Source organism: Euleptes europaea, chromosome 5 (assembly GCF_029931775.1).
Source record: "Euleptes europaea isolate rEulEur1 chromosome 5, rEulEur1.hap1, whole genome shotgun sequence".
NCBI classification, from domain to species: Eukaryota; Metazoa; Chordata; class Lepidosauria; order Squamata; family Sphaerodactylidae; genus Euleptes; species Euleptes europaea.
In genome coordinates this window covers 49,118,423-49,145,308 of record NC_079316.1, presented here as the reverse complement: position 1 = coordinate 49,145,308, position 26,886 = coordinate 49,118,423, and the positions used below count along the sequence as shown (strand labels likewise).

The following is a 26,886-nucleotide window of genomic DNA, read 5'->3' as shown; positions in this document are numbered from 1 at the left end:
GTCCTCAACGAGAGCCAGGGTCTTTTTGGCCCTGGCTCTGGCCTGGTGGAAAGCTCTGTCTGGGGACATCAGGGCTCTGCAGGACCTTAAAGAGTTCCACAGGGCCTGCAAGACAAGAGTTATTCCACCCAGCCTACAGTTGAGGGCAGCCACAGATATCATCTTGCTGGTCTCCCCACCCCTCCCCCCTTTTCTATGTTGTGTTATGTTATCTTGAGGGGGCAACCTGTCACTTGTTTCGGGAAAGCATAAATACAGGTGTAATTTAGGAGCCATCTTGAGTTTGTGAGTTGAGGATTATTTTAATAGGGATTTTATTGTTTTAACTTAAAGTTATTGTTAATTTTATTGCTTATTACTATCGATGTATTCTAAATGATGTTACCCGCCCTGAGCCTGGCCTCAGCCGGGGAGGGCAGGCTATAAGTCAAAAAATAAATAAATAAAAATAAAACTACAGTTCCAAACCAGAGACAAGAGCACGATCTAGCAGCTTACATTACAGCTTGAAATCTTACTTAAATATCACGATGAATACACAAAATTAACACCTGTGGATAACATATTAAATAGAACTGAAGCTGCAAAGACAGCAATACAGTATTTGATAAAGTAATATAAATCTTCCAGTACATAATCTATTAATGAACTTTATTATAATAATGAATATTCATTATGTTAATGTGCAATTATGCTAAGTCAAAGATTGTTTATAAACCCATCTCCGATTCTTTATCCAGAGATATTAAAAGTCATGAAGGTACGCAAGTGGATCAACTGGAACAAACAACTGAAATCTGCAACTGTTTTTGTGTGTGCTAAATATACAAACACTCAGTATAGCTCCAATGAGTTGAACAATTTAGCTGCCTGGTATCAGAGTTCTGGAACACAAAAAGCGAACAAAAAACGAGTGCTCATGCCTATGTTAACTGTTCAAGTAGTTTTGGCCCTTCCCAGAGCTTCAGAAAATGATTGGTGTGGTGAACAGGAATTTTCCCACAGCCCTTTCATAGACAGGATCGTAAAGAATAACTGTAAAGAATAATATACATCTTTTTTTTTTAGATCACCCTCAACTTTGTCATGGTGACAAGGGGAAAAAGCTTCTTTCACAACCACTGGATTCCTAACTCATTGCATATTGCTTTACTGTAATCATTCATTGCTGGCATCTTCTTGTCTGAACTGGACAATTCAGGAGATGAATAATTTTAAAAAGCACAATACCAAACATCATGTCTATCCTACCAATGGGTACAAAGCAGGCCTTGACATATTTTCTATGAATTTAGGGGCCAGCCCCAAAATTTTGTAGCCAGATGTATCCACAACAATTATAAAACTCTTAACAGGTTTATCAAGCCTGTTCCTTTAAAATGGAGAAGGTGAAGATTAAACCTGGGACTTTCTGCATGCCACATGGCTGCTGTACCATTCAGCCATGCTCCCTATCCCACATAGGCCACACTGGGAAGTGACAACCATGCAATCTGTGCGGGACAGCTGCAGCTGTGCAACTTGCTGAGGCCCTGTGGGGAAGCAGCAGCCAAGCAACTCAATAACAAAATCTCTTTAAGTCAGTGGAAACTGGGTCCACAGGAAGATGGGTAGGGGTTAAGGACTCCTTCAACTTCTTGTTATCACAAGGAACTCTGCTCAAATGAGGAATCAGCTACAGCATAGGTAATATGTTTAGCTTAGTTAGTGCAACTGTACTACTTTTCATTTGAATATCTCTGTGCTGTTGTTGCTGTATCTTTTCCCTGTATTGTGTTTTGCCTTCCTCCCTATTTTGAATCCAACCACCCTTTCCCTTCTCTCTTTTACAATAAACCCTTTTATAAAGACATTTTTTGGCTTCACTTAGTACAATCTATTTCTCTGGGATATTGCTTTTAATCTCTTCCCCATGTGCTAGACTGCATGGGTGCAACCAGGTTGGCTATAAGTTAGTTTGCTATTGCTCTAGTACAGCGCTGGAAAAGTGCCTTCTCAGTGGGTCAGTCTCGAGCAAAGCTTCTTACTGTGGGTCGAGACCCCATATAGGATCATGTAACTGAATGTGGGGGTCGCGAAATATTTGGCAACAGTAAATGGTACAATTATATGTCTACCAAAGAACTGTTTTAAAATAAATTTCTTTATGATTTATTATCAGTAGATGTTTGATTTGTATACCTATTTTATATATCTATACATCCGGAGTTGCGTAAAAATTTCTCGAATGAAAAGAGGTCGCGAGTGGAAAAAGTTTAAGAAGTCCTGGTCTAGAGGAGCAAGGAGGTCCTGAGTAGTGGTGCCAGGTTACCAGGGTACTTTCCAGGAAACCCTTGGTCTAAGGGAGTTTCCCAGCAAGGAAAGGCACAATTTCCCCCTTCCTACCATAACAATTTGCCTGTACCATATCTATTTAGTCTGTAACTTGATGAGGTCAGCTGCCTGCTGTCTGTTGTTATACACAGTGGTACTTTGCTAAAATGTTATTGCAATACTTCTCTTAAAGCATTAACATTAGAGAAAGAGCCTTGGCTACTTACCGTGAAGGCTTCTTCTGCTCAGAGGGACGAAGGGCATCTTCATTATGGGTGTTTCCTTTTCCTCTTATCTCGGGAGGCAGGAACCAAATATTTAAATTTTTCTGACCTCTGAGGGTAAACGCCCCCTTGTGATCAGTTAAAGACTTTCCGAGCCTTATATATTTAAGATAGACTGAAGAAACATGTTAGTTATAATTCTATACAAGAAATAAGTTCCTAATAAACATTAACGATGAACCTTTAGGATAACTATAAGTCATGAACCAACAAACAGCGTTTAACTTGAATTGAACGTCAACTGGAAGTTAGATGTAACCATGATTACCTGTAATTTTATTTTATTTGTTTTATTTATATTTTACTGACGTCTGGGCGGGCAAGATGCCCTTCGTCCCTCTGAGCAGAAGAAGCCTTCACGGTAAGTAGCCAAGGCTCTTTCTCGCTCAGAGGGAGAAGGGCATCTTCATTATGGGACATACAAGAGCTGTCCCCCGCCCTTGGGAGGGTTAGACGTCCTGAAGTATACTTTGCAGTACTCGTCTGCCTAAGGCGGCATCTGCTGACAAGTATAGATCTAATTTGTAGTGTCTCACAGATGTGGACACCGAGGACCAAGTTGCAGCCTTACATATCTCTTCCATAAAGCACGGCAGTCGAAGGCTGCTGAAGTAGCCGCACTTCTTCCCAAGTGGGCAGTAACGCCCGCAGGAGCAGGTAGGTTACTTATTCTATAAACCTGTGTTATGTATAAGGTAATGGTCCTACTAATGGATGCCTTGGACATATGCTTGCCCTTGTCAGGTGGTGAGATATGAACGAATAAGGAGTCAGAGTTCCTAATAATTTTAGTAAGATAAATGTAAACAGGTAGTGCCCTTGTTAGGTCTAGCTAGTGCCAGGCCTTCTCCTTAGGATTCTTGGGGTTAGTGCAGAAGATGAAAGCACTATGTCCTGCTCCCTGTGAAACTTGCAGCTACATTTTGTCCTATCTCAGTGATTGGTTCGAATGGTAGTTGTGTGAGTGCTGTCAAAGCTGTGTGCAGGCTCTAGTTGTGAACCTGTGTCTAACAGGAGGAGCTAAATAACTGACGCCCCTTAAAAAGGCTTTTATGTGATGGTGTTTGGTTAAGCGGTATCCAGATACCTTGGGTACTATGGTAGCTATAGATGCCAGTTGCCTTTGTAGAGTGCAGGTAGCTAGCCCTAAGCTCTGTCCCTCCTGATGGCTTCCTTGTTGTCAATATGGTAGTGACGGCCACCGGGCTATAACCTAGGGCTATAAGTCATCTCCTTTCAGTGCCCATGCGGTCAGTTTGTACCACCCTGGATTGGGATGGCATATTGGGTCTTGTAGAGGGAGATCTTGTCTGTCTGGAAGTCTCCAATGGTTCTGTATGGACATCTGAATTATAGATGGGAACCACGGTCGTCGCAGCCAATATGGAGCTATGAATCTGACTGATGCTTTTTGAAGTCGTACCTTTCTCAATACCCTTGGAGGGAGGGGGGGAACCCGTACAGTAGGTCGTGTGGCCCTGGTGACATTAAGAGGTCCATTTGTTCCACCCCCTGTTGACGGTACATGGAATAGTACCTTGGCAGCTGGTGGATGATGCTGGATGCAAACAGATGAATCTGTGGCGTGCCGAATCTCTGAGTAATAAGTTGAAAGACCTCTGGATGTAGAGACCATTCTGCCTCGCTGATGTCCTGTCTGCTGAGCCAGTCTGCTTGTATGTTGACTGTGCCCTGAATATGTTCTGCTGATTTTGATGAGAGGTTGGACTCGGCCCAAGGAAAAATGTAGTCGCTTCTGAGGATCATCCTGATTTCTAGGGCACTGATGTGAAGATTCTGTTCTTGATGGTCCATGTTGCTTGAGCCATTGTCCCTTGAGCGTGGCTTCCCAACCTGATAGACACGCGTCCGTGAAGATTTGAATTGGTGTTGGACGGAGATACCAACTTCCTTTCGTCAAATTCTGAGACTGAAACCATCATACTAGTCTTGATCTGACTTCCTCGGTCAGGATGAGATTTCTGTCACTTCTTCCTTGGTATGTCTCTTTGGTATGGCCTTAAGAACCATTGAAGAGGTCTTGCTCGTAAGCGTGCCCCTTGAACTGCGGGAATGCATGCAGACATGTGACCCTTCAGTTTGGTCAGGGACATTAGAGAAGGCGACCGGGAATTAATCGCTTTCTTTGCTAGAGATGAAATGTTGTGGATTTTTGTCCACTGGAAGGTATAAGGAGTTTGTCAGTGTGTCTATGTCCATCCCCCATCTCTCTCAATCGTTGGGATGGAACTAAGTGGGTCTTTCTGAAGTTGATTATGACCCGTGTTCTGTTAACCTCTTCAGAACTCTCTCTGAATGATCTATGCTCTGCTAGTTTGAGCTTGCGCAAATCAGAATGTCGTCTGAGAAGGGTGATTCTCACGCCCTCCTTGCGCAGAGATGTGACTGGTGTGTCCAGAACTTTGGTGAATACTCGAGGAGGGGCGATGATAACCCGAATCGTAAGGCCCTGAATTGGAAGAGGTGTCCCTTGTACGGAACCGAAGGAAACAACAATGTGCCGGGTGTATTAGAATGTAAGAAAATGCTTTTCCCTGAGGACCTGTGTGACTGACTTTAGTGTCTCCATCCTGAAGCGCTTTAATGGGATAATCTGTTCAGAAACTTGAGGTCTAGGATGGCTTTCCATCCGCCGCCTTTGTTGGGAACAGTAAAGAATACTGAATAGACTCCCAATGTATGCTCTAATGGTGAGACTGGCTCCATCGCCTTGATGTCTAAGAGGCCTCTGAAGTTCTATGGATTTTTTTTTGGGGGGGGGAGGGGAATGTTGGAGATATTACTAGTCGATGTGAAGGAGTGTAAGAAAAACTCTATCTGATAGCCTTGTGAGATAATGTTTGTGACCCAGAGGCCTGGTTGGGAGGTGACCACTGACGGTGTAATAGGCTGAGCCTGCCTTCCACTGACTGGTGGCTGGCGTCACTGTTTGGTTGGGCGGTCGGGTTTATCCCCTTTATTGCCCTGGAAGGTGGAGGATTTTGGAGATTTATTGAATCGTCCTCCTTTACTAAAGGAGCTGCGATTCTGGTTCCGGTGGTTTCTGGGTTGATCAGGTCTGTATCTTTGAAGTATGTGGTATGCACGAAAGGACATAGGGGGAGTGATCCCTTGGATTCCTTGCGTAGAAACTTGTCTTTGGTCTCCACTGATATGGGGACCAAATTGTCTCCAAGCAAGGTCTTTCCCTGATACAGGAAGCCCATAATAACCAATTTTGATCTATATACTCCGCTTGGCAGGGGCGTACCCAGAGAGCCTTTCTGGCAGCTGAGGCTGTGGCTAGTGTTCTAGCTGCATATGACATGTTATCTAAGGAGGAATCAGCTAGAAAGAATACCACTCTCGAAAACATGGATGACATGGTATCTAAGGTAGAATCAGCTGGAAGGATACCACTCTCAAAAAAAAAACATGGATGCCCTTCTGGCATCTGATGCTGCGGCTAGTGTCCTAGCTGCATATGGCATGGTATCGAAGTTCGAATCAGTTAGAAAGAATACCACTCTAAAAAAAAAAAAGGGTACTCCTGTAAAGGCGTTTCTTTCTTCCTGTGGAAAAAGTTGATATAACTTCCTAGTCCAAATTATTGCCGCTCTGTATACTAGGGCAGATGTGATAGAAGCGCTTGATAGTGAGTGCCAAGGCCTCTGAGCATTTATGCCTGCTAACTCTGCCTTCCTATCTGTAGGGTCCTTAATCATGGCAAGGCCATGTAACAAGGTTGAAGGAATGAAGGCAGTGACAGGTGATTCTACTGAAGGCACTTTTAGAATTTTAGAAGCACCGATAAACCAAATATAAAGGCTTCCTAGAGGCTGTGGAGCATTGTATGGGTGCCATTGGTTTCTCCCGCTCTGCTTTCAACAGAGTTAGAAATAATCAAGCGCTGGCACAAACCTATCTGGAGTCTTTTCTCCCACTCTGAGTCCTCTGAGAGATCAAGAGTAGCTAGGTTTTTATGCCAATGCAGAAGGAAATCTTCTGCGTTAAATACTATAGACAGTCTGGGTACCAATTGGCAATTTTGGGACCGTGAATTAGCTTTCAGCGCTGCTTAGGCTGGCCAGCACGTACTGTCTTGGTACTACTTGGACTGGTGATTGGCTCACCAGGATCTCAGGCAGAGGTCTTCCACATCACCTACTACCAGAATTGGCCCTCTGCATGCCAATCCGACGCTCTGCCACTGAGCCACAGCCGTTCCCCTGCTTTGGCTGATATTCTGCCCTTTTAGCAATCAGATTACTGTTTGTGGTGCTGGAGGGTGTGATCCCTACGATCCCTGTATGGATGGGGCAGGATAAGGAGGTTGTACTGCCCTTAAGCCATCTGAGAAGGCGTTTTTAATCAGGGCGGAGAGCTCTGCTCTTACAGGAGTAAAACAGGCTGCATCTATGAGGGGGGGGGGCGAAGTCACCTTACCGGCAGTCGATGTCTCCGTTGATGCTTCCCGTCCTTGAATAATAATAGGCGAGCCGCCTGAGGACGGAGCATTGCGAGGCAAAAAGGCGAGCCGCCAGCCTCCTTCATTTTCCCCGTTTGTGCAGTGTGGGAGAAGTGGCTATAGCCGCTGTGTTCTCCTGGCTGCTTCCCGCTGCTTCCCGTCCTTGAATAACAATAGGCGAGCCGCCTAAGGACGGAGCACGGCGGGCGAGGCAAAAAGGCGAGCCGCCAACCTCCTTCATTTCCCCCGTTCATGCTGTGTGGGAGGAGCGGCTACCGCCGCTGTTTTCTCCCGGCCGCTTTCTGTTGCGATCTGGCAGTCGCGTCTTTCAGGCGCGGCAGAGCAGCGTGCGTTTTGCAGCAGGCATTTGGCGCGCTTGTTAGCGGTCGAGCCAAGCCGTTTGTACTTGCCTGCGCCGTTCTTGCCGCTTTTGCCTTTCCCTTTTGAGTTTTGGTCCTCAGGTCACCAGAGTGACTGTCCGAGGGTTCATCTAATTGTAGTGGTAAGGCCACTAGCAGGCTAGGGTCTAAATTGGCAGGTGCTATATAGCTGTCCTGATGCCAATCCGCCATTTTTTTTTTATTTTTTTTTTTGGCGGGAAAAGACCCTTCTGAGGAGAATAGGCAGAAAATTAAGACAGTAAATAGAATTGAGTAGTAGATTAGTTAGGTTAAGTTTAGGTTTGTTAAAATAAGAATATTTTTAGGTCTAATAAGTAAGGTTAAGGTTTCTCTATTATTTCTGTAGCAGAGAGCTGCTAGAAGGCTGCTCTCCCGTTCAAGGCAGGAAATAGAACTGATCACAAGGGGGCGTTTACCCTCAGAGGTCAGAAAAATTTAAATATTTGGTTCCTGCCTCCCGAGATAAGAGGAAAAGGAAACACCCATAATGAAGATGCCCTTCTCCCTCTGAGCGAGAATGAACCTAAGAACATAAGAAAAGCCATGCTGGATCAGACCAAGGCCCATAAAGTTCACCAGTCTGTTCACACAGTGGTCAACCAGGCGCCTCTAGGAAGCCCACAAGCAAGATGACTGCAGCAGCATCCTGCCAGTGTTCCAAAGCACCTAATAGGCATGCTCCTCTGATACTAGAGAACAGGTAAGCATCATGACTAGTATTCATTTTGACTCGTATCTATGGATAGCCATATCCTCCATGAACATGTCCATTCCCCTCTTAAAGCCTTCCATGTTGGGAGTCATCACCATATCCTGGGGCAGGGAGTTCCACAATTTAACTATGCGTTGTGTGAAGAAATACTTCCTTTTATCTGTTTTGCATCTGTCACCCTCCAGCTACAGCATATGACCCCACGTTCTAGTATTATGAGGGACAAAGGCTTCTCCCTGTCCACTCTCTCCATACCATGCATAATTTTATAGATCTCTATCATGTCTCCCCTTAACTGCCTTCTTTCCAAGCTAAACAGCCCTCACAGAGCAGTTGCTCTAGTCCCCTGATCATTTTGGTTGCTCTTTTCTACACCTGCTCAAGCTCTGCAATATCCTTTTTTTAGGTTTGGTGACCAGAACTGTACACAGTATTCCAAGTGTGGTCACACTATAGATTTGTACAAGGGTAGTATGATAGCAGCAAGGCCAGCATGGAATTTGCCTTTTTCACAACAGCTGCACACTGGGTTGACATCTTCATTGAGCGATCCACTACTACCCCAAGATCCATTTCTTGGGTCTGTTGCTGCCAACACAGATCCCATCAGTGTATATGTGAAGATGGAACTTTTGCCCCAGTATGCATCACTTTACACTTGGTCACAGTGAATCTCATTTGCCATTTTAATGCCCATTGCTCCAGTTTGGAGAGATCCTTTTGTAGCTCTTCACGGTCCGATTTTGTTTTAACCACCCTACATAATTTGGTGTCATCTGCAAACTTGGCCACCTCGCTGTTCATCCCCAACTCCAGGTCATTGACAAACAGGTTGAAAGCACTGGTCCCAACACAGAACCCTGAGGGACCCCACTGCTCACATCCCTCCATTGTGAGAACTGACCATTTATTCCTATTCTCTGCTTCCTATTTTTCAGCCAGCTCTCAATCCATAAGAGGACTTGTCCTCTTATCCCACGACTATGAAGTTTGTTTAGCAATCTTTGGTGGGGGACTTTGACAAAAGCCTTTTGGAAATACAAATACACAATATTTACAGGCTCATCCCTATCTACGTGCTTACTGACACTTTCAAAAACTCTAAAAGATTAGTGAGACAGTACCCATATTACTCCCAAAAGAGCACATGCCAGACAGTGGTAAATGGGTACTGCTGCCATAATGCAGTCATAGTTAGTGACTGTAATAAAATTCTGTAAATGCTATACATGCCCTTCAGACTTCTCTGCTATATTTACTTCTCATATACTATCACAACAGGCAGTCTTTATTTCTACCTTGGATAAGGTGCCTGTGTTGCTGTGATGCAGACAGTAATTTCCTTCCTGTTTCTTTATCTTCATTGCAAACAGAAGGAATGTTTCAACTCTGGAAACTCCCAGAAGAGCCTCAATTTCATTGGCACGAATCTCAAAACTAATCAGATAATCCATACTGATATGGTTATCGTTATTTTCATTGGTAATTACAAGCTGGTCAATCTCACTGGGATTCTCTTTTTAAATATACAAATTATTAACATGAGGCTTTATTTCACATGTTAATAATACAAAAAGTAACATATAATTAGGCTCTTGTACATGCACAGGAAGTAACATAGGTACCTGTGAAGCTGTTTGGAAAAAGCCCACAAAGCATAATGTGCAATGTGTATTAGACTCAGAACTGATTCATACATACACATACATGTACTTTAGTCTCAAACATCGCTTGACATTTCATAACTTGTTACTTAACCCTCCAGTATTTCCAGCTGGTTATATGGAAATGTCACTATTGAAATGAGCGACAAGTGGGAACCTGCAAGGACTTGTGGAAGGCATCTATTTCCCACACACACACTATTTCCTCTTTCCCTTTCCTGAAAGTTCCCATAGCCTCTCCCCTTTAGCTGCTTCCATCTCTCTTTAGGATTACCAGCTCCAGGTTGGGAAATTCCTGGAGATTTGGGGCTGCAGACGTAGGAGGCGAAGTTTGGGGAGGGAAGTGACCTCAGCAGGGTATAATGACATAAGAGTCCACCCTCCAAAGCAGCCATTTTCTCCAGGGAACTGAAGTGTGTCATCTGGAGAGCAGTTGTAATTCTGATGTCCAGTCCCCACCTGGAAGTTGGCAACCCTAGCTCCCCTAGAGGAAATGGCTGCTTTCGAGGGTGGAGTCTATGGCATTCTATCCTTCTGAGATCCCTTCTCTCATCAAACGCCACCCTCCACCTTCCAAATCTCCAGGTATTTCTAACCTGGAGTTGGAAACCCTATCTCCATTCTACACAGCAACCTACTTTTATTTGCTTGTCTTCAGCTCCCCCCACCCCCTCCAGCAGCCTCTACCTAGGAAAACTGTTTTCCAGTTCTGCAGTGCTGGCCACTGGGCCACACCCACTCGTATAGTAGGGAAACTTCAAATACTTGTGGGGTGGTACCTCATTTTTCCCTCTAACGCCTTCCCCACACTATTTCCTCTTTCCCTGGAAACCCCCATATCCTCTTTCCTTCTCAGCCATTCACCAACCTACCTTTTATCTACAGTACTTTCCATCCTCAGCTATACATACTTCATTTTTACTCCACCTTCCTCCACAGTGGGAACTAAAGCAGTTTTCATTATTCTCCTCTCCTCCTCCTTAGCCACACAACAACCCTGTGAGGTAGGTTAAGGTGCAAATATATGAATGGTCTAAAATCACCCAGCAAGCTTCCACAGCAAGATGGGGATTCAAACCTGGGTCTCCCAGACCCTACTCTGAAGCTCTAACTGCTATATCACACTAGCTTTCATAGGGTGCCTGTTGTTGAACAGGCCTAGTTGTGTCATGCCAGGCGAGTGGTATCAAGTTACACAGAGGTTGCTGCCAGGCCTAATTTGCCAACCTCCAGGTGGGACCTGGAGATCTCCCACAATTACAACTAAACTCCAGACGACAGAGATCTGTCCCCCTGGAGAAAATGACTGCTCTGGAGGGTAGACTCTATGGCATTATATCCAGCTGAGACCTCTCCCCTCCCCAAACCCTTCCTGCCTCAGACTCTACTACAAAATCTCCAGGAATTTCTCAACTTGGACCTGGCAACCCTAGCCAGGCCTGGCCCCAATTAGTCCTGCCTCAAAGGCTAAAACAGGCCTAGAAAGGGCCCTGTCTCCTCCCCCTGCCTATTACTCACAGAGCCAGGCCTTGGAATGCTGTGGCTGCCGAGCAACTGCCACAGAGGAAATCAATTAGTTAAAGCTACAGGCACTCCTTTTATCATTTTGGTGGGTTTTTTTTTTAAATGCATTTTTTAAAATTTCAGATTTTTTTGCAAGCTTGGGGTGTTGGTCAAGTTTTTGCTCATTTACAGCTCCAGTCACCAGATTTAAGTATCCTTAGATTTGGCCAACCTCACTATTAGAATATAAGACAAGTGGGAACCCACAAAGACTTGCGGGGAGCATCTACTTCCCCCTTCCCCCACTATTTCCACTTTCCTTCCCTGAAAGCCCCCACAGCCTCTCCCATTTCCCACTTCCTTCTCTCTTTCCCCTCCAACAGCCAACCTACCTTTATCAGCCCCCTGTCTTCAGCTCCCCCCCCCCCAGCAGCCTCTACAGACCTCTTGATTTGAGGGCACTCTTTATAAACAGGGCATTCTTTCTCTCCTCCTCAAAATGAATATGCTACGCATTCTTTAATATCTGTGGGGCACATGCTCAGCTCTGCAAGCACTGCATTTTTGGGCAGCATTGGTAGACATATAAGTTTAAATGCAAGTCTGCACCAGTCACATATAAAGCACAGGAAGGTAGAACGGGGGCAGAGATGGCAGGGAGTACTGAACGATTCCTGCCATCTCTGCCCCTATTCCACCTTCAGCTATAATTTTTCCCAAGCCTGGCTAAAGCAAAGGAGAGGGTGAGTTCAACAGTGTCACTGACACCTTCTACAATTTCAATCACACTCCTTCCCACACAGACCTTCAACTGTGAGGTCTAGTTTGTCCTTTAGTATTATTCAACTCTGTCTTTGTAAACCAATTCCCTTGGAAGTCTTGAGACTCTGCCATTCACAATGCCAATCATTCAGCCTATTTTGCTGTTGCCATACTTGAGGAGAAACAGAACAGCTACCAACTGGGTATTTAAGAGCCAGCGTGGTGTAAGTGGTTAAGAGCAGTGGTTTGGAGCGGTGGACTCTAACCTGGAGAAATGGGTGTGACTCCCCACTCCTCCACATGAGTGGTGAATCAGGTTGGTTTCCCCACTTCTACACATGAAGCCAGCTGGGTGCCCTTAAGCTAGTCACAGCTCTTAGAGCTCTCTCAGCCCCACTTACCTCACAGGATGTCTGTTGTGGGGAGAAAAAGGGAAGGTAATTGTAAGCCAGTTTGATTCTTAAGTGGTAGAAAAAGTCGGCATATAAAAACCAACTCCTCCTCCTCTTCTTCGAGCTCATTGGCCTCTGAATGGGGAAATTCTTATCTCTCCCATTATTTCTTCATGCTTTCTACGATTCTAGTATGAATCACTCTAAAACATGGGTGTCAAACATAAGGCCCGAGGGCCGGATCTGGCCGCTTGAGAGCTCTTATCCAGCCTGTGAGCCAGACAAGGCAGCCCCAACCCTCACTGTCAATCTGGCTGGCAAGGCATGGCCTGACCAAGTGACATTTATGTCATATCTGGCTCTCGTAACAATTGAGTTTGATACCCCTGCTCTAAAAGATGCTCTCAGAATTCCATTTCTACCATAATTATCACTTCTGCTTTTTAAAATGAAACTGTTTTTAACTCCTCATGGTTATAGGAAAATAACCTCAAACTCAAGATCATAAAGATTTTACCATTTTTTAAAAAAATATATATCCAAATTTTACAATAAGACCTAAGCCAGTTTTGCATCTACAAGGGGACGAGGTAGAAGAATGGATGTGACCAATCCAGATTGCAGATAAGCTTTGGGATGTACTTTTGCATTTAAAAAAATCCATGCAGACACAAAACTAGCACATTAGGGAGAAATGGTCTGCTCCTTCTTTGCTTGCTTGTGATCACCTTCTATTTTCATAGAGTTTTTAACACAGGAAGCATTATGATCCTCCAGCAGCATTCTGAAATGATACCGTCCATTTTAACTTGGGCTTCCCATGACATAGTCTAACACTCTTAACTACTCTACCACACTACCTCTCATAAAAGCTCTCTGAGTCACAAGACGCTTTGTGCATAGCAAAAAATCCTATTTTTCTTAGCACAGGAATATACTCCCTGAAACTACAAACTTTTTATTACATGCAAGTATATTTTGGGGATCTAATATTGTTCAATGTTGTGGCTCAAGGAGAAATCAGTTTTATGCATATTTTCACACTCATGGGCCATGACCCAGAGACTTATGTGCACAGGACTCTGAATATCAGAGACAGAAGACAGAATTCCATGATAATCTCTCCATTCATAGCCAACAAATGTGTGTGTGTGTGTGTGTGTGTGTTAAGTGCCGTCAAGTCGCTTCCGACTCATGGCGACCCTATGAATGAAAGTCCTCCAAAATGTCCTATCTTTGACAGCCTTGCTCAGATCTTGCAAAGTGAAGGCTGTGGCTTCCTTTGAGTCAATCCATCTCTTGTTGGGTCTTCCTCTTTTCCTGCTGCCCTCAACTTTTCCTAGCAACAAATAGGTAGCTTTAAACTGAGGCAAAGATGTTTCACTGGATTGCTGCCAGTCCATTAGTTTTTCTTCAAGGTGAGACTGGAGACTTATGCTATGATAGATCCCCGAAGAAGGCACAGATGAAACACTGGGATCTGGAAGTAACAATAAAGGAATTATTCCACACCTTGATTCTTTTCTTCTGCTTGTTATTGCTGGTGTGGCCCTGACTACCTCCCGACTTGTGAGATCTTAGTCAGCATTTCTTCATTAGAGTTGTGAGATCTGAGCAGGGCAGACTTGCTTCTCCAGGTTTTTGGTGGAGGGGGAGCATTTAAAATTTTACCAGATTTTTCTGCAAATCTGAAAAATTCACATCTGCACATGGCTCCAGAATGCTGATTGTTTGATCTATATTCAGGGGGCACTGTGAAGTTTTTGCTATACAATATAGGGTAACCCCTATAATCACAACAAAAAGCTAATCTCTAACCCTAATCCAATTTCTTCACAATTTCTCATTATTCCATTGCTGCTTTAGAAACTCCATTTAAATGAATATTGAAATCAGTATGGTTAAGCAACTGGTTAAGAAATGAATTCTTCCACCCCCACTAAATAGTGTAAAGTTTACATATTAACAAGCAGTGACAACAACTTCATGCACTTTTATTTTTTATGTCATTTTTTATGTCATACAACTGCTCTGATGTAAATAATAAAGAAACTTTGTTCTTCCGCTGAAAATTGTGGAGATGCTACAATAATTGCTGACAATACTAGGTGCCACAATGAAATGTTTAGATGCCGCAGCAGCCTGGTGCCTGGGATTTGTGGAGCCTTGCCTAGAGCACAAGATACCAGGCTCAACTGTGTGCAGCCTATATATAATTTTAAGCAGGAGAGTAACACACACACTCATATGGGAGTGTATGCTGGATTTAAAAACTAGGTAAGTATTGTAGCCAAAATTCCAGCTGTGTGCATTAGTTAAGTTTTCCAGGAAGATTGACTAAGGCCCTTCTGCAGAATCCCCATGCCAAATAGTAATTGCTTTGTTTTGCTATGTGTTATTTGAGCTGGAAGAGACTCATTACCATTCTTTTCCTCCTGGATTTCTCTGTGTTTTCCCCAGACCACCTGCCCCCACCTCAGGAAGATTTAGTGTAATTGGCAAAGCACCATGTTCAATTTAAAAGCTGTTTTATTCCAAGTAAAGGTGACTGTGAACAAAGGGTCAATTAAGGTTGAACAAAGAAAATTGCATCAGCCGCTGCCTACATGGAAGACCTCCCTAGTGCGCCTCAAAAGAGCTTCATGTTAATGATATGAGCACAAGAGGAACCCAAAACCCAACCAACTAGTTCTAAACTTTGTAGCAAGGGTCAAACTACATGTAAAAGGGGCAGCCCCACATGTACCCCATTTTATATACATGAAGGCAGCAGAGGTGTAAATAATCAAATTCATTGAGTTTGGTTCTAAATTTGTAAGGATGTTCTACATTGGAGCCTTTCCACTTATAGAGCAGAGCTTTGGCGCTGCTTAATTTTATATGAGAACTGATAGTAAGGTTGTAAGTGCTCACTTCTGGGCAGAAAATCATAGTGACAGAATAGGGGAAAGGTTATATCAACAAGGCCTGGTTTAGAGGTCAGGGAGCTACATCAATACTAGCTGCTCAGGGTTGGCTGTTATTGTTGACTCAGCACCAAAGATAGATTTACTCCCGCATTCAGGCCTAGCAAGGTTTTAAGCCTGAATATTCCTGAACTTACATGTTTTGGAATTTCAGAAGTCAACAAGCAACCCAAGTTCTGCATCTTCTTTGCATTCTCCAGACCCTCACCTCCCAACTCCAGACCACCAACGACAGGAAACATAGGTACTAACTCCTCTTTGGTGATAATTTACAGGAACATACTGGAACACAACTGTTCCTCCCATAGAAATCTATCCCAAAGATAGTGTGAAAGGGGGTACAGAGCTCACAGAGTCCAAAAATAAATGTTAATGGAAGAATCCTGAAAAGAATGTGAAGTATTTATGGCCTGTTTCAGGTTAAATCCTCCCAGGAAGAAGCCCACCCCTCCCACACAACCAAACGAGGGTATAATGTGACACAGAACAGCAGAAACTATGTGTACCTAACCAGAAGGAAGAGGTTAGGCAAGTAGCTGAATTACTGTCAGCAAAGACTGAGGCAGTATAGTTTGCAAAGCTTACACTTTGAGAGGCTCCTCTTCCTTCAGGAGCTTTAGAGAAAAGATTCTGCCAGATACAACTTCTCACATCATTGCGCCATATATGACAAGAAAAACATTTACTTCCATCTATGCAGGTACTAGAGGTACAGAGGTCCAACGAGGATCTAAAAATCTTAACAGGGCACACAGCTGCAAGAGACAAGGGAGTGGAGTATGAGAATTAGGATGGTATTAGGTAGTATTTGGCCACAGTGGTCACTTTGCCTTTGGGAAGGAACAGCTGCTGCTATATTTGTAAAGGGTGGTGATACAAAAGGTAGCCCAAGACCTTGCCTCCCACCGTCGGAGCAACAGAATTATTAGACTTTCATTAGCCTTCTATTAACGGTATTTTGTTCTTTCCCCTCTTGTACATAGTTTTCAAGTTTTTAAGGCTCACCGATTGCAAGATCTTTATGGCCAATCCTTGCTCCATTTGAATTTTATGCTGCTTTTATTATCTGTTAATAGCTCTTCTGTGTCAACATATTTTGGTTTTGTTACCTCTGTTGCTTATTTCGTTTTTGGGTACTGCTGCCAATGATGTTGTCCTGTTATTTTCTTGATTATATAATCTGGATTTGATTATATTTGTAAAGCACCTCAAGAATATTTCAGTTCAGGAATAGGATATAAATAAATATACCTGTAGGGATTACTGCTCTTGGCTCTGTCTTTGGACTTATGCAGAGTACTACAGTGGTGTGGAACCCTCTGGTACACTGGCAAAAAAGGCAACCCCCTCCTTTACCTCAGGAAAGACTATATGGCAAAGTACCAACAGGATGGTAGCTGAAGCACAATCACTGTTGAAACGGAGTTCTCTCAAACTGGGAAGGAAGAGGTAGCGGCATCAAAAGCTGTAGCTCAAAAAAAACCAACCTGTGTGTCCACTGAGAAGATCTTGAGAAGACAAGCCATAAGAATATCTTAGGCAAGCAGATGCCATGGCCACCCATTCCTGCATTCCTATCTTTGCATGCAAACACATTTTGAGATCTCCCTAATTGGTACCTTGACAAATTACCATAGATTAGGCAGAGCTATCTACAAAGGCAGCAGAAAACTAGGTCAGCAACAACCTTATAGGCGATATCTAGAATCTTACTGCAGAAAGGAGGCTCTAGGACATGGGTTCTCAACAAGGGGGGAATTCCCCCCTGGGGGAAAATTTTAGGGTTCGGGGTGGGGGGAACCGGGACCACTATTCAGCAAAGTGTGATGTCCTGTAGATTATGTACAATCTGTAAAATTGTAGTTTGTTTTTAGTAACAGACTATCTTGGGAAGGGGGGAATTATATTCTAAACAATGGTGAAAGGGGGGAATGGAGAAAGAAAGGTTGAGAACCATTGCTCTAGGATAAAGAATTTGGACAACACTGCTAAATGTTTCTTTAAGTCTTTTCCTCCATTCCTCAATATATTTATTGGACATCTGGGTGTAGCTGGTTGGCAAATAAATTCACAAAGTTAATAGCTAACAACATTTTTAGTAGCCCATATCTGTATCTGAAGAAGTGACTCACAAAAGCTCATACCATGCCAGAAATTTTGTTAAGTCTTTAAGGTGCTACTTGACTTTTGCTCTTTTCTGTTAGTAGCCCATATGTTTAATATTTGCAGGACATTAACATCCTTAAAGAAAAAACAAGCTAACTCTCATTTTACAAAAGCTTCCCCTCCTTGTCGGCAGGAAGCAGTTTCTGCTCCCCACATTCGGGTAGGCAAATATGTTCAAGCTTGAGTAAAGTACAACTTATTACCAGTCAGCTCCTTCCAGAAAAAAATTGTCTACAAAAAGGGTGTGAACTAGGGAGGGTTGAACACAGACGCCATCTTTGAGCTACTGCCCACTGCCATTCTGTACACATTTCTCCCCCCTCCCACCCAAGATGAAGGGATCTACTTCTTGAATGTGGTTTTGTATGGCTGTCTGATGGCTTGGGGGGGAGAATCTATTTTAGTTCCTTGTCTCTAGGGAAGTGGAACAGAAAACAATTCTCCTTTTCATACTCTCTTCTCATCCTCTCACAGGGTTCACAATTTCCCTTCTTTAAACTTGGAACATACTTTGTGCCCCAAATTTCTATCTAAAAATGTGGGATTAATTCTGTATTTAATTTCTAATCCTAGTTTTACCTCCTATATGAGATATAAGGGAGAAAGAATGGCTGAAGAACCATAGTGGTAGATCTCCTACAGTTGCTATACCTCATGCTCTAAGGAAACACAATTATTCCAGAATTAAAGTTCCTGGGACCACAGTTCAGGTAGACTACAGTAAAAACAGGTAGTGTTATCACAAAACCTGAAGAGATTATACATATATTTTAAAAGCTATGGCATATTTCAGACATACCAAACCATGGTTTCTCATGTTCCTAGTCAAGCCAGGGGGGATCCCCTGAGCATTCTTTTACTCCTTTTGTGCACAACTAAGACTTTCGCAGCAAACTATAGTTTGTCTTTCAATCCAAACCACATGCTACAATTTGCTCTGTTCCCTCCAAACCAGCATTCCAGATTGTGTTTTAATGCTAATTATAAACCTTAGTTCATAGGAAAGAGAACAAACCATAGGATCCTGCTGTAAATCTCTGCTGACAGAAAAAATTTATGTAAGGAGAATGGGACTTTGCCTCTTCCTTCCCATCACAGGCCAAAATGCAATTCCTGAGGGACAGGGCCCAGGGACTCCCCGGAACAGCACAAGGGGAGAATTAGCCAAAATTGCCCTCCTTCCATTAGTGGGAACTTTCAAGGAATCCAGCCCATAATGTGTGGTACAGAAAGAGTGACGAACTAATTAATGAGCCATGCAAGAGCGGGGGGGGGGGGAGAGAGAAAGACTGCATCGTCATCACAAATGACAGGCCTTATTTGTCATTACACCTGATGGAGGTCTATAACTGCATGCCAAATGCTCCCTGGGGCCTGTACAGATGTGATCTACTCAGTTCATATTTAAGACAACAGCAAACTTTTTTTTTATTCCACTTAGTCTTGCTTCATATACTTTGTTGGAAGTAAATAGAGATGTTCCAGTTGCATTTTTAGAGCCCATTAAGCAATTCACCTGTCGCTATCAGCATAAACTATCAAGACAGGGTATTGTTCTTTACGACAGTCACAACTGTCAAATTACTTCATCCAGAACAGTCATCAACCTATGCATATTTATTTGGAAGCAAGTCCTACTGAATTCAGTGGAGCCCGTTTTCAAGCAGTAACACTGTGGCATTAATTTGTTAAAACGAATCTGGCGTATCTGTTATATGTCTGGAAAATGTGACAAAAAGTCACCTTTCATGACTTGTAAAGGAGCAAGCTAAATATAACCGCAGTTGACTTTGCAGAGCTGGGGAAGGTCAAGCTTTTTTGTTGCAATGGGGCTTTTTGAAAACATAACTCTCAAGCATGCACTGCTTCAAACCTAGACCACAGGTTCAAGGAAGAAAAAAAGAAAATAAACCTAAGTGATGAGGTTTTCACAGCACTACCAGGTCTGCAAGGAGAAAACCTTAACCTATTTTAAGGCTGTTTACTCAGCCAGTGAATGTAAACTCCAGTACATTCTTCTTTCCTTTTGCCTTTTATAAGAATATGTGCACTAACAATCGTAATAAAAGAAAGAAGTGCGGGCATCTCTATAGCTACCACACACTTCCAGAGTACTGGAACTGCTCACCAGAGTACTCAACTGCTCACTTTTGCAGAGTAACCATTTTAGGACAGGCCAACATAATCGAGAACTACCACTCTCCAGAAAGTACTGCAGCCTGAGACAATTGCCATTTATGCAGGGGAGGTTTTGCCTTGGATTTGCTGCTCTCTAGATGCACATTTTCCCCATATTAATTCTCAAAACTGTGCAAGGGGGGGGGGCTTAGTTTTGAGAATCCGGATGGGGAAAATGTGCATCTAGAGAGCGGCAAATCCAAGGCAAAACCTCCCCTGCATAAATGGCCAATGTGAGCTTTAAAAGCCTGTCTGGCCTCCAGCATTTCAGCGTCCTGGCTGAAACAGGGACTAAAGGAGGCTAAAGCGACCATGCGTTTTCGCCTAAAGTGACACCCTTCAAAACCCACTGAAGTCAACGAGCTTCGAAGGGTGCAGCTCTGTTTAGGACTACATTGTGGAAGCCCGCCCTTTTTAACTCGCCATACATTGGTGAGCCGGTTTCTCTGTGTGGCCACAGGCAGCATGGCACGCGGAAAGGGAGGGGTTTCCCGGTTTTTAAATCAACGGCCGCCGGTGGCTTGAAGCCGCCAAGAACTGGAGCGGGCTGAGCACGTGCGCGCTGCGCCTGCCGCCAGAGGCGAAAGTTACCAGCTCAAGAACCCCACACGCTGTCCGGGGAGGAAGACCCACTGAACCATAAGGGCTTACATCTGAGTAAACCCACACGGGGGCCTTGCTGAATGCCTGCAGTCTCAGGCCATTGGTGCATGGGTGGTTTTGCCTCGGATTTGCCACTCTTTCGAGGCCCATTTCCCCCAGCCAAATTCTCAAAACTCAACAGTAAGCCCCCCAGGCAGAGTTTTGAGAATTCGGATGGGGGAAATAGTAGAAAAGGGCAAGAGTCCAGTAGCACCTTAAAGACTAACAAGAATATTTTCTGGTAGGGTAGGAGCTCACGCTGTGGCTCACGAAAGCTCATACCCTACCAGAAAATATTTTTGTTAGTCTTTAAGGTGCTACTGCACTCTTGCCCTTGTCTACTACTTTTCTACTACCGCAGACAGACTAACACGGCTGCCCACTGTGAATTATCTTCACGGATGGGGGAAATGTACGTCCAGCGAGCGGCAAAACCTCCCATGCATCAATGGCCCTAAACTCGCGAACAGGGAGCTTTAAACCCCACAATGGGATGTTTATCTTTGAGCGAACGTACTTAAGAAGCGCGCCGCAAGGATGCCGCAGCCTTAAGCACGCGTGCCGCCCGAGCCGATTTCCAGGGAGGCGCGATGCGCCGCCCCTAGGGGTGCAGCCACGCTCGGCCGGGAGATCCCTTTGCAATCAAAGCAAACCCTATGGCGGATTGAGAGTGCGAGGGGGGGGGAGGAAGGAGCCGGGGGGGGGAGGAAGGAGCCGGGGGGGGGAGGAAGGAGTCGGGGCGGCACTCACAGTCGGAACAGGCGCTCCATGTCCTTGATCTGCCGGCGGGTGAACTCCTTAAACTCGGTGTAGGGGTTGAAGACCTGGGCGAAGCGGGGCCGAGCAGCGCCCGCGTTGATGTCTTGCCGGCGGTTCAGCTTTGCACTCAGCTCCGGGTCAGCCGCGGCGCTCAGCGCGCTCCGGTCTTCGTCCGCGTCCCCAGCGCTGGTCTCTGAGCCCGCAGCAGCAGCAGCATCTCCCAGGGCGGCTCCCTCTTCGCTTCCCTCCGAGCAACTCCCGTCCCGCAGCAATCGGCGCTGCAGCTTCTGGGCCAGCTCGGCCGAGGCCATGGTCAGCGGGGGGGGGGGTGCAGCAGGGCAGGGAGCTAGCGGGCCCTGCGCCTCGACGCAGCCGCCTCCGCCGCGAGCGCTTCCTCGGCTCGAGGGAAAGCCCAACCGCCCCGCCGGCCCCAAACTTATTCCAAGACTTTGGCGGATTGGCGGGGAAGGAGGGGCGGGGAGGCGCCGGAGGCTGGGCCGAGGCTTAAGGAGGCGCCGGGGAATTCTCCCCTGCAGGGCGGGCCTCGCAGGCGGTTTTCTCCAGGGAGCCCCTGCAATAGGTTGGCTCCGCGCCCTGAGCGCTTACCGCCTTCCTGTAGATAATTCACAGCGGGTCGCCGTGTTAGGCTGTCTGCAGTAGTAGAAAAGGGCAAGAGTGCAGTAGCACCTTAAAAACTCACAAAAATATTTTCTGGTAGGGTAGGAGCTTTCGTGAGCCACATACCACACCCTCATTAGCACATTATCTGGATACTTACAGGACAATGGTTAACACATTACCTTTGTTACTTTTTGCAGGACAATGATTCAGCTCAAACCCAACCCCTTTCTGACTATGTATTACTCTTCCTACACACTTGACACTGAGAGACACTGTCCTTCAGTGTTACTCCTCTGAAGATGCCGGCCACAGCTGCTGGCGAAACGTCAGGAAAGAAAATACCAAGACCACGGTTACACAGCCCGGATAACCTACAAGAACCCTGAAGATTATATTGGTTTTGTGAAAAGTTACTATTGAGGAAATGTTTAAAAGCTGTATATGGATTTCTATGCAACGGTATTCTAATAGCCGAAAACCATGCAATCAGAAGTACTACTTAGTTCAACTGTGCATGGAACTCTCACCTTTAATTACAGCCATTGCACTTTTATTTGAGGGAAGAGTTGCTATCCTGAACATCTACTTAAGAGGTGGTATCAGTAAGCGAAAAGCCCAGAATCTTGCTGTAAATTCATTGTGGTTAGAGTAAACATGATAACATTTGGCTGCATGAGTTTGCATTTAAATGAAGTGATTTGTATTGCGACTGCTGTGTGCACACAAAAGGAAGTCCCATTGAACTTCTACATAAACATGCATAAGATTGGACTGAAAATGTATAGCCCTGTTTTGTGTGCACTATCTCATCCATTCCTACTAGGGTTGCCAACTGCCAGGTAGTAGCAGGAGATCTCCTGCTAAGTCAACTGATCTCCAGCCGATAGAGATCAAATCACCTGGAGAAAAATAGCTGCTTTGGCCATTGAACTCTAATGCATTGAAGTCCCTCCCCTCCCCAAACTCCATCGCCTTCAGGCTCTGCCCCAAAAATCTCCCGCCGGTGGTGAAGAGGGACCTGGCAACCCTAATTCCTACAGACTTGGCCAGTGACAGCCATTGTTTCCACATTTATCACCACTGTGGTACTTAGGGTTGTCAGGTCCCTCTTTGCTATCGGGGGAGGTTTTTGGGGCAGAGTCTGAGGAGGGCGGGGTTTGGGGAGGGGAGGGACTTCAATGCCATAGAGTCCAATTGCCAAAGAAGCCATTTTCTCCAGGCGAACTGATCTCTATCGGCTGGAGATCAGTTGTAATAGCAGGAGATCGTCTGCTATTACCTGGAGGTTGGCAACCCTAGTGGTACGGCTGCTGTTTTACATTCATAGACTACTAAATTGTAGATCTCTTTCCCCCATATTGTTTACTATATGCTCAGTTGACTTTTTCATTCCCAGGGGGTGGAAAGGATGGTATTACACAGGAGCTCCCTCTAGTGAGTTACATCATTGAAGGCTGCTGGTCTGTGGCATCGGGTGTGTGGAAGGCACCTTGGTTTATGAATCTGTAGGAACCTGCTTGGTTGTAGGCATATCGCAGCCACTAACCCTCAGTGATCTGAAGAATGAACCCAAAATATGGCATATAAGTTAGGATTCATTCGTTACTTCCTTAACAGCCCTTTCTCTTATCCTAGTTCACAGGATTATTAAAGACAGTTTTTTCCCCTCAGACTGTCAGTGTGTCTTAATGCATGAAATGATGGTTGTGATCTGAGCTGTGATTGTAAGGAGGCATGAGAACAATTAATCCATTTTAGGAAACCCAGAATAAAATTATCTGATCTTGTATGGAGGAGCTAGAAGAGATACCTCATACTTAGCCACAGCCAATATTCTATTCTTTGTACCCCTCCCTATGGCCACACCCACTGGGCTGAAGAAAATGTCTGATCATAATCAGGCTTGGGGTGTGGGAGAGAAGCTATTGGCTGTCCTCACCCTCATCAACACAAGGATTTAATCTGCCCATACCAGGAGTGAAAGGCCTCCTTAAAGATAGAGAGATTTGCCTCGTCTCAAGGTCTCTCGGGGTCTAAAATAGACTAGAGCAAAGTCCCAGGTTCAGCAGTGCTTTGATGCTCTGTCTTCCAGAAGGAATTGACAGAGCTTCTTTCTGCATGGGTATGGCCTTGTGTTTTATTTACGTTTTCTCCTACCCTTTTCCATGAGAGATCTGTGTGAAGTAATGTGTGTTTCCTCAGCTGCCTTGTGTCAAAACAGGAGCTTGCCAGTGCCTTTATCAAAAGCGTTCATTTAAAAGCCTGTTAAATGCCTGATTTTTGTCTCTCTAATAAAGGAACTTTGTCCGGCAATTGCCAAAGTCCTCCCTAATTTTTCACCGGGATTGAGAAAACCACTAAATCTAAAAGCTGCACTTTAAAACAAAACAAAAAAATCCATATGGCCAACTGAGCCAGCAGATCTTCTGTCTCCACTATTACTTCATCCACAGTGATTTATTTATTTATTTAAAGATTTATGGCACCTCTCCAGAGGCCCTCTGGAAGGGGTTCACAAAGTAAAAACAATGAATATGTTCTTAAAAATAACACAAGAATAATCACTATTAAAAATAGCAAAAACATGCCAGTTACATAAAAACCAACATTCAGCAACCTAAAATTATATCCATAAAGCAGTGCTCAGGCTTGAAGCTGGCCAAAAATAATTAAGAAAGATGGCACTCCTTAGTTTAAAATGTTTTGAGCTAGGGTTGCCAGCTCTGGGTTGGGAAATACCTGAAGATTTGGGGGTGGAGCCTGGGGAGGGTGGGGTTTGGGAGGGAGGAACCTCAGCAGGGTACAGTGCCGTAGAAGCCACCCTCTGAAGCAGCCATTTTGTCCAGGGGAACTAATCTCTACTGTCTGGAGATCAGTTGTAATAGTGGAAGATCTCCAAGCCCCACCAGGAGGTTGGCAATCTTATTTTGAGCTGGTTCCTAAAGGAAAGCAAGGTTGGTACCAGGTGAGCCTCGGGGGAAGGCATTCAAATACAAGCTGCCATCAATGAAAAACCCCTGTTTTTGGCAGTTCTCCCAGGAATTAAGGTGATAGGGAGATGCCCTCCAGATTGTCCCACCAATTAAAGATGGTACAAGAGAGAGGGCCTTTTTGGTGGCAGCCCCACAATTATGGAATAGCCTTAACCCTGGGCCCCTCACTGTTGATCTTCAGGAGGCAGTTGAAGACATTTTTTTTTAGGACTGCATTTGATTGATTTAATTTTTATTTATTGGCAGTCCTTATTGGAGTTTTTAGTCGTGCTTTTTGATAGGCTCTATTATTGTTGTTTTTATTGTGTTTTATAATATTTTAGTTATATTGTAATTCTCACCTTCAATTCTGCAAGGGAGAAAGGAGGCTAATAAATGTTTTAAATAAAAATAAATATAGGAGTAGGTGTGAAGCGGGTCGTGCTGTTCAGATGACAGGCTCTTAGAATGTATCACTTACTGAGAAGTGAAGGTATCTTATTCAGCCAGTTACTGAGTAAGCAAAACTCAACAACTTTACTTACTTTTAAAAAGCAAGTCTTTTTATTGATATACTTCTAGTAAACTATATATAAAGGCAGATTATCAAGTCTTTAACACTTCTATAAAAACTCTTGTCAAAGTACAATGTATGTATGTACAATGTATGAAATAAAAGCAAGCAAGTCTTACATACTACTCAGTTTCAAAATCCAATTTCTAAAATATAACAGTCACATATTCTGATTCAGTTCAAAGTATCTAATTTACAAAGTCTAGAGTAATGTATTTAAGCCATACATATTATTCAGCCATTTCTTGAGAGCCTTTTGGAAGGTTCTGATTCTCTGGGCTTACTGTGGCTGTATTTATACTGTTTTAGACTCATTAAGAGTGAAGGGGGATTTTTATTCCCACTTTCAGACAACATTTTTATCCATCAAGAGGGATACCTTTTATTCCCTCTTTCAGATAACATGAGCAGTGCAGTAATGTCTTAGTTGCAGCTGTTCAGTTCCCCATGACCATATATGGGCTTCCTTTCCTTTCAGTCTATTTTGCTTAAAGTATAAATAATCATTTCTGAGTTTCATGATCACGTTATAAACTCAATTTCCCTACCATTCTCATCGTTATTACAATACGCATTAAATGAGACCATTTAGAAATCTATAACACAATATATAACTATATAAAGCATAAAACACAATTATTGTTTACATTGCAACTTGTAACCATCTGGTTAGTAGAAAATATAGTCTTCAGCAAGATTTACAAAAAGTAAAGATTTTTCTGCTCTTGAGATATGAGGCTATAAGATAGCAGGATTTTTCTGCTTTTGAAATATGAGCAGCCGACAGCTGGCAGATGAGTCAGGAAGGGAAATTCCAGATACATCTTTCTTAGTAGATGGTAAAGGTAACTCTGTTCTTTTCCCTTTAAGGATAAGACCAGGGTAAAATAGTTATTTCCTGAAAGGATTCAGTCAGCTTATTTTAAAGACATTTGCATTACACAGGCTTTTCATTACATAAACCTCTGCAGTTTTATGGTTCAATTTGTATGCTCTACATGGAATTAATTCTGCACATGTACACAAAATACCATAATTATGTCAGAGACCGTGACAGGTGGTCCTTCAAGTACCCCAGCCCCAAGCTGTTGGTGGACAGAGCACCGTATCGCTTTACTAGAGTGTGTATGTTTTGTTGTCTACAATATGATATTTATAGTCATTGGGGTTTTCCCCATTTATGTAATATTTTCACTGATGCTCATTCATTCAACTTTGTTTAAATGTGTTTTAATATCTTGTATTTTGACTGTTTCCCAATTATTTTATTTGTTTCTTCAATATCATGTTTCATATCCCCTGATGAAGCTATGGCAAAACATGTAGGGACTATTTAGTATTCCATCAATAAATTTTCACTTTCCCACTGCACTATCAGCAATTGTCTTTGCCTTCTTTCATTTTGGTGACTAGTGCAGTCCTCTTGTTTCGCTGTCCAAGACGTTTAGGGCCATAAAGGTAAGACCCAGCACCCAGCTGAGATCTTTCAGCACAAGAAAGACACAATCC

At 43.9% G+C, this 26,886-nt stretch overlaps 1 protein-coding gene across 1 annotated transcript in view; it reads right to left on the bottom strand.

The window, feature by feature from the left end:
• The window catches only part of EFHD1 (EF-hand domain family member D1), a 40,392-nt gene extending 18,871 nt beyond the window's left edge, over window positions 1–21,521 (bottom strand). The window contains exon 1 of the mRNA XM_056849915.1: window positions 21,202–21,521. Coding sequence (XP_056705893.1) covers window positions 21,202–21,521 — 320 coding nt within the window. The remainder of the gene's footprint in view (window positions 1–21,201) is intronic.
• Between the last annotated feature and the right edge of the window lie 5,365 nt (window positions 21,522–26,886).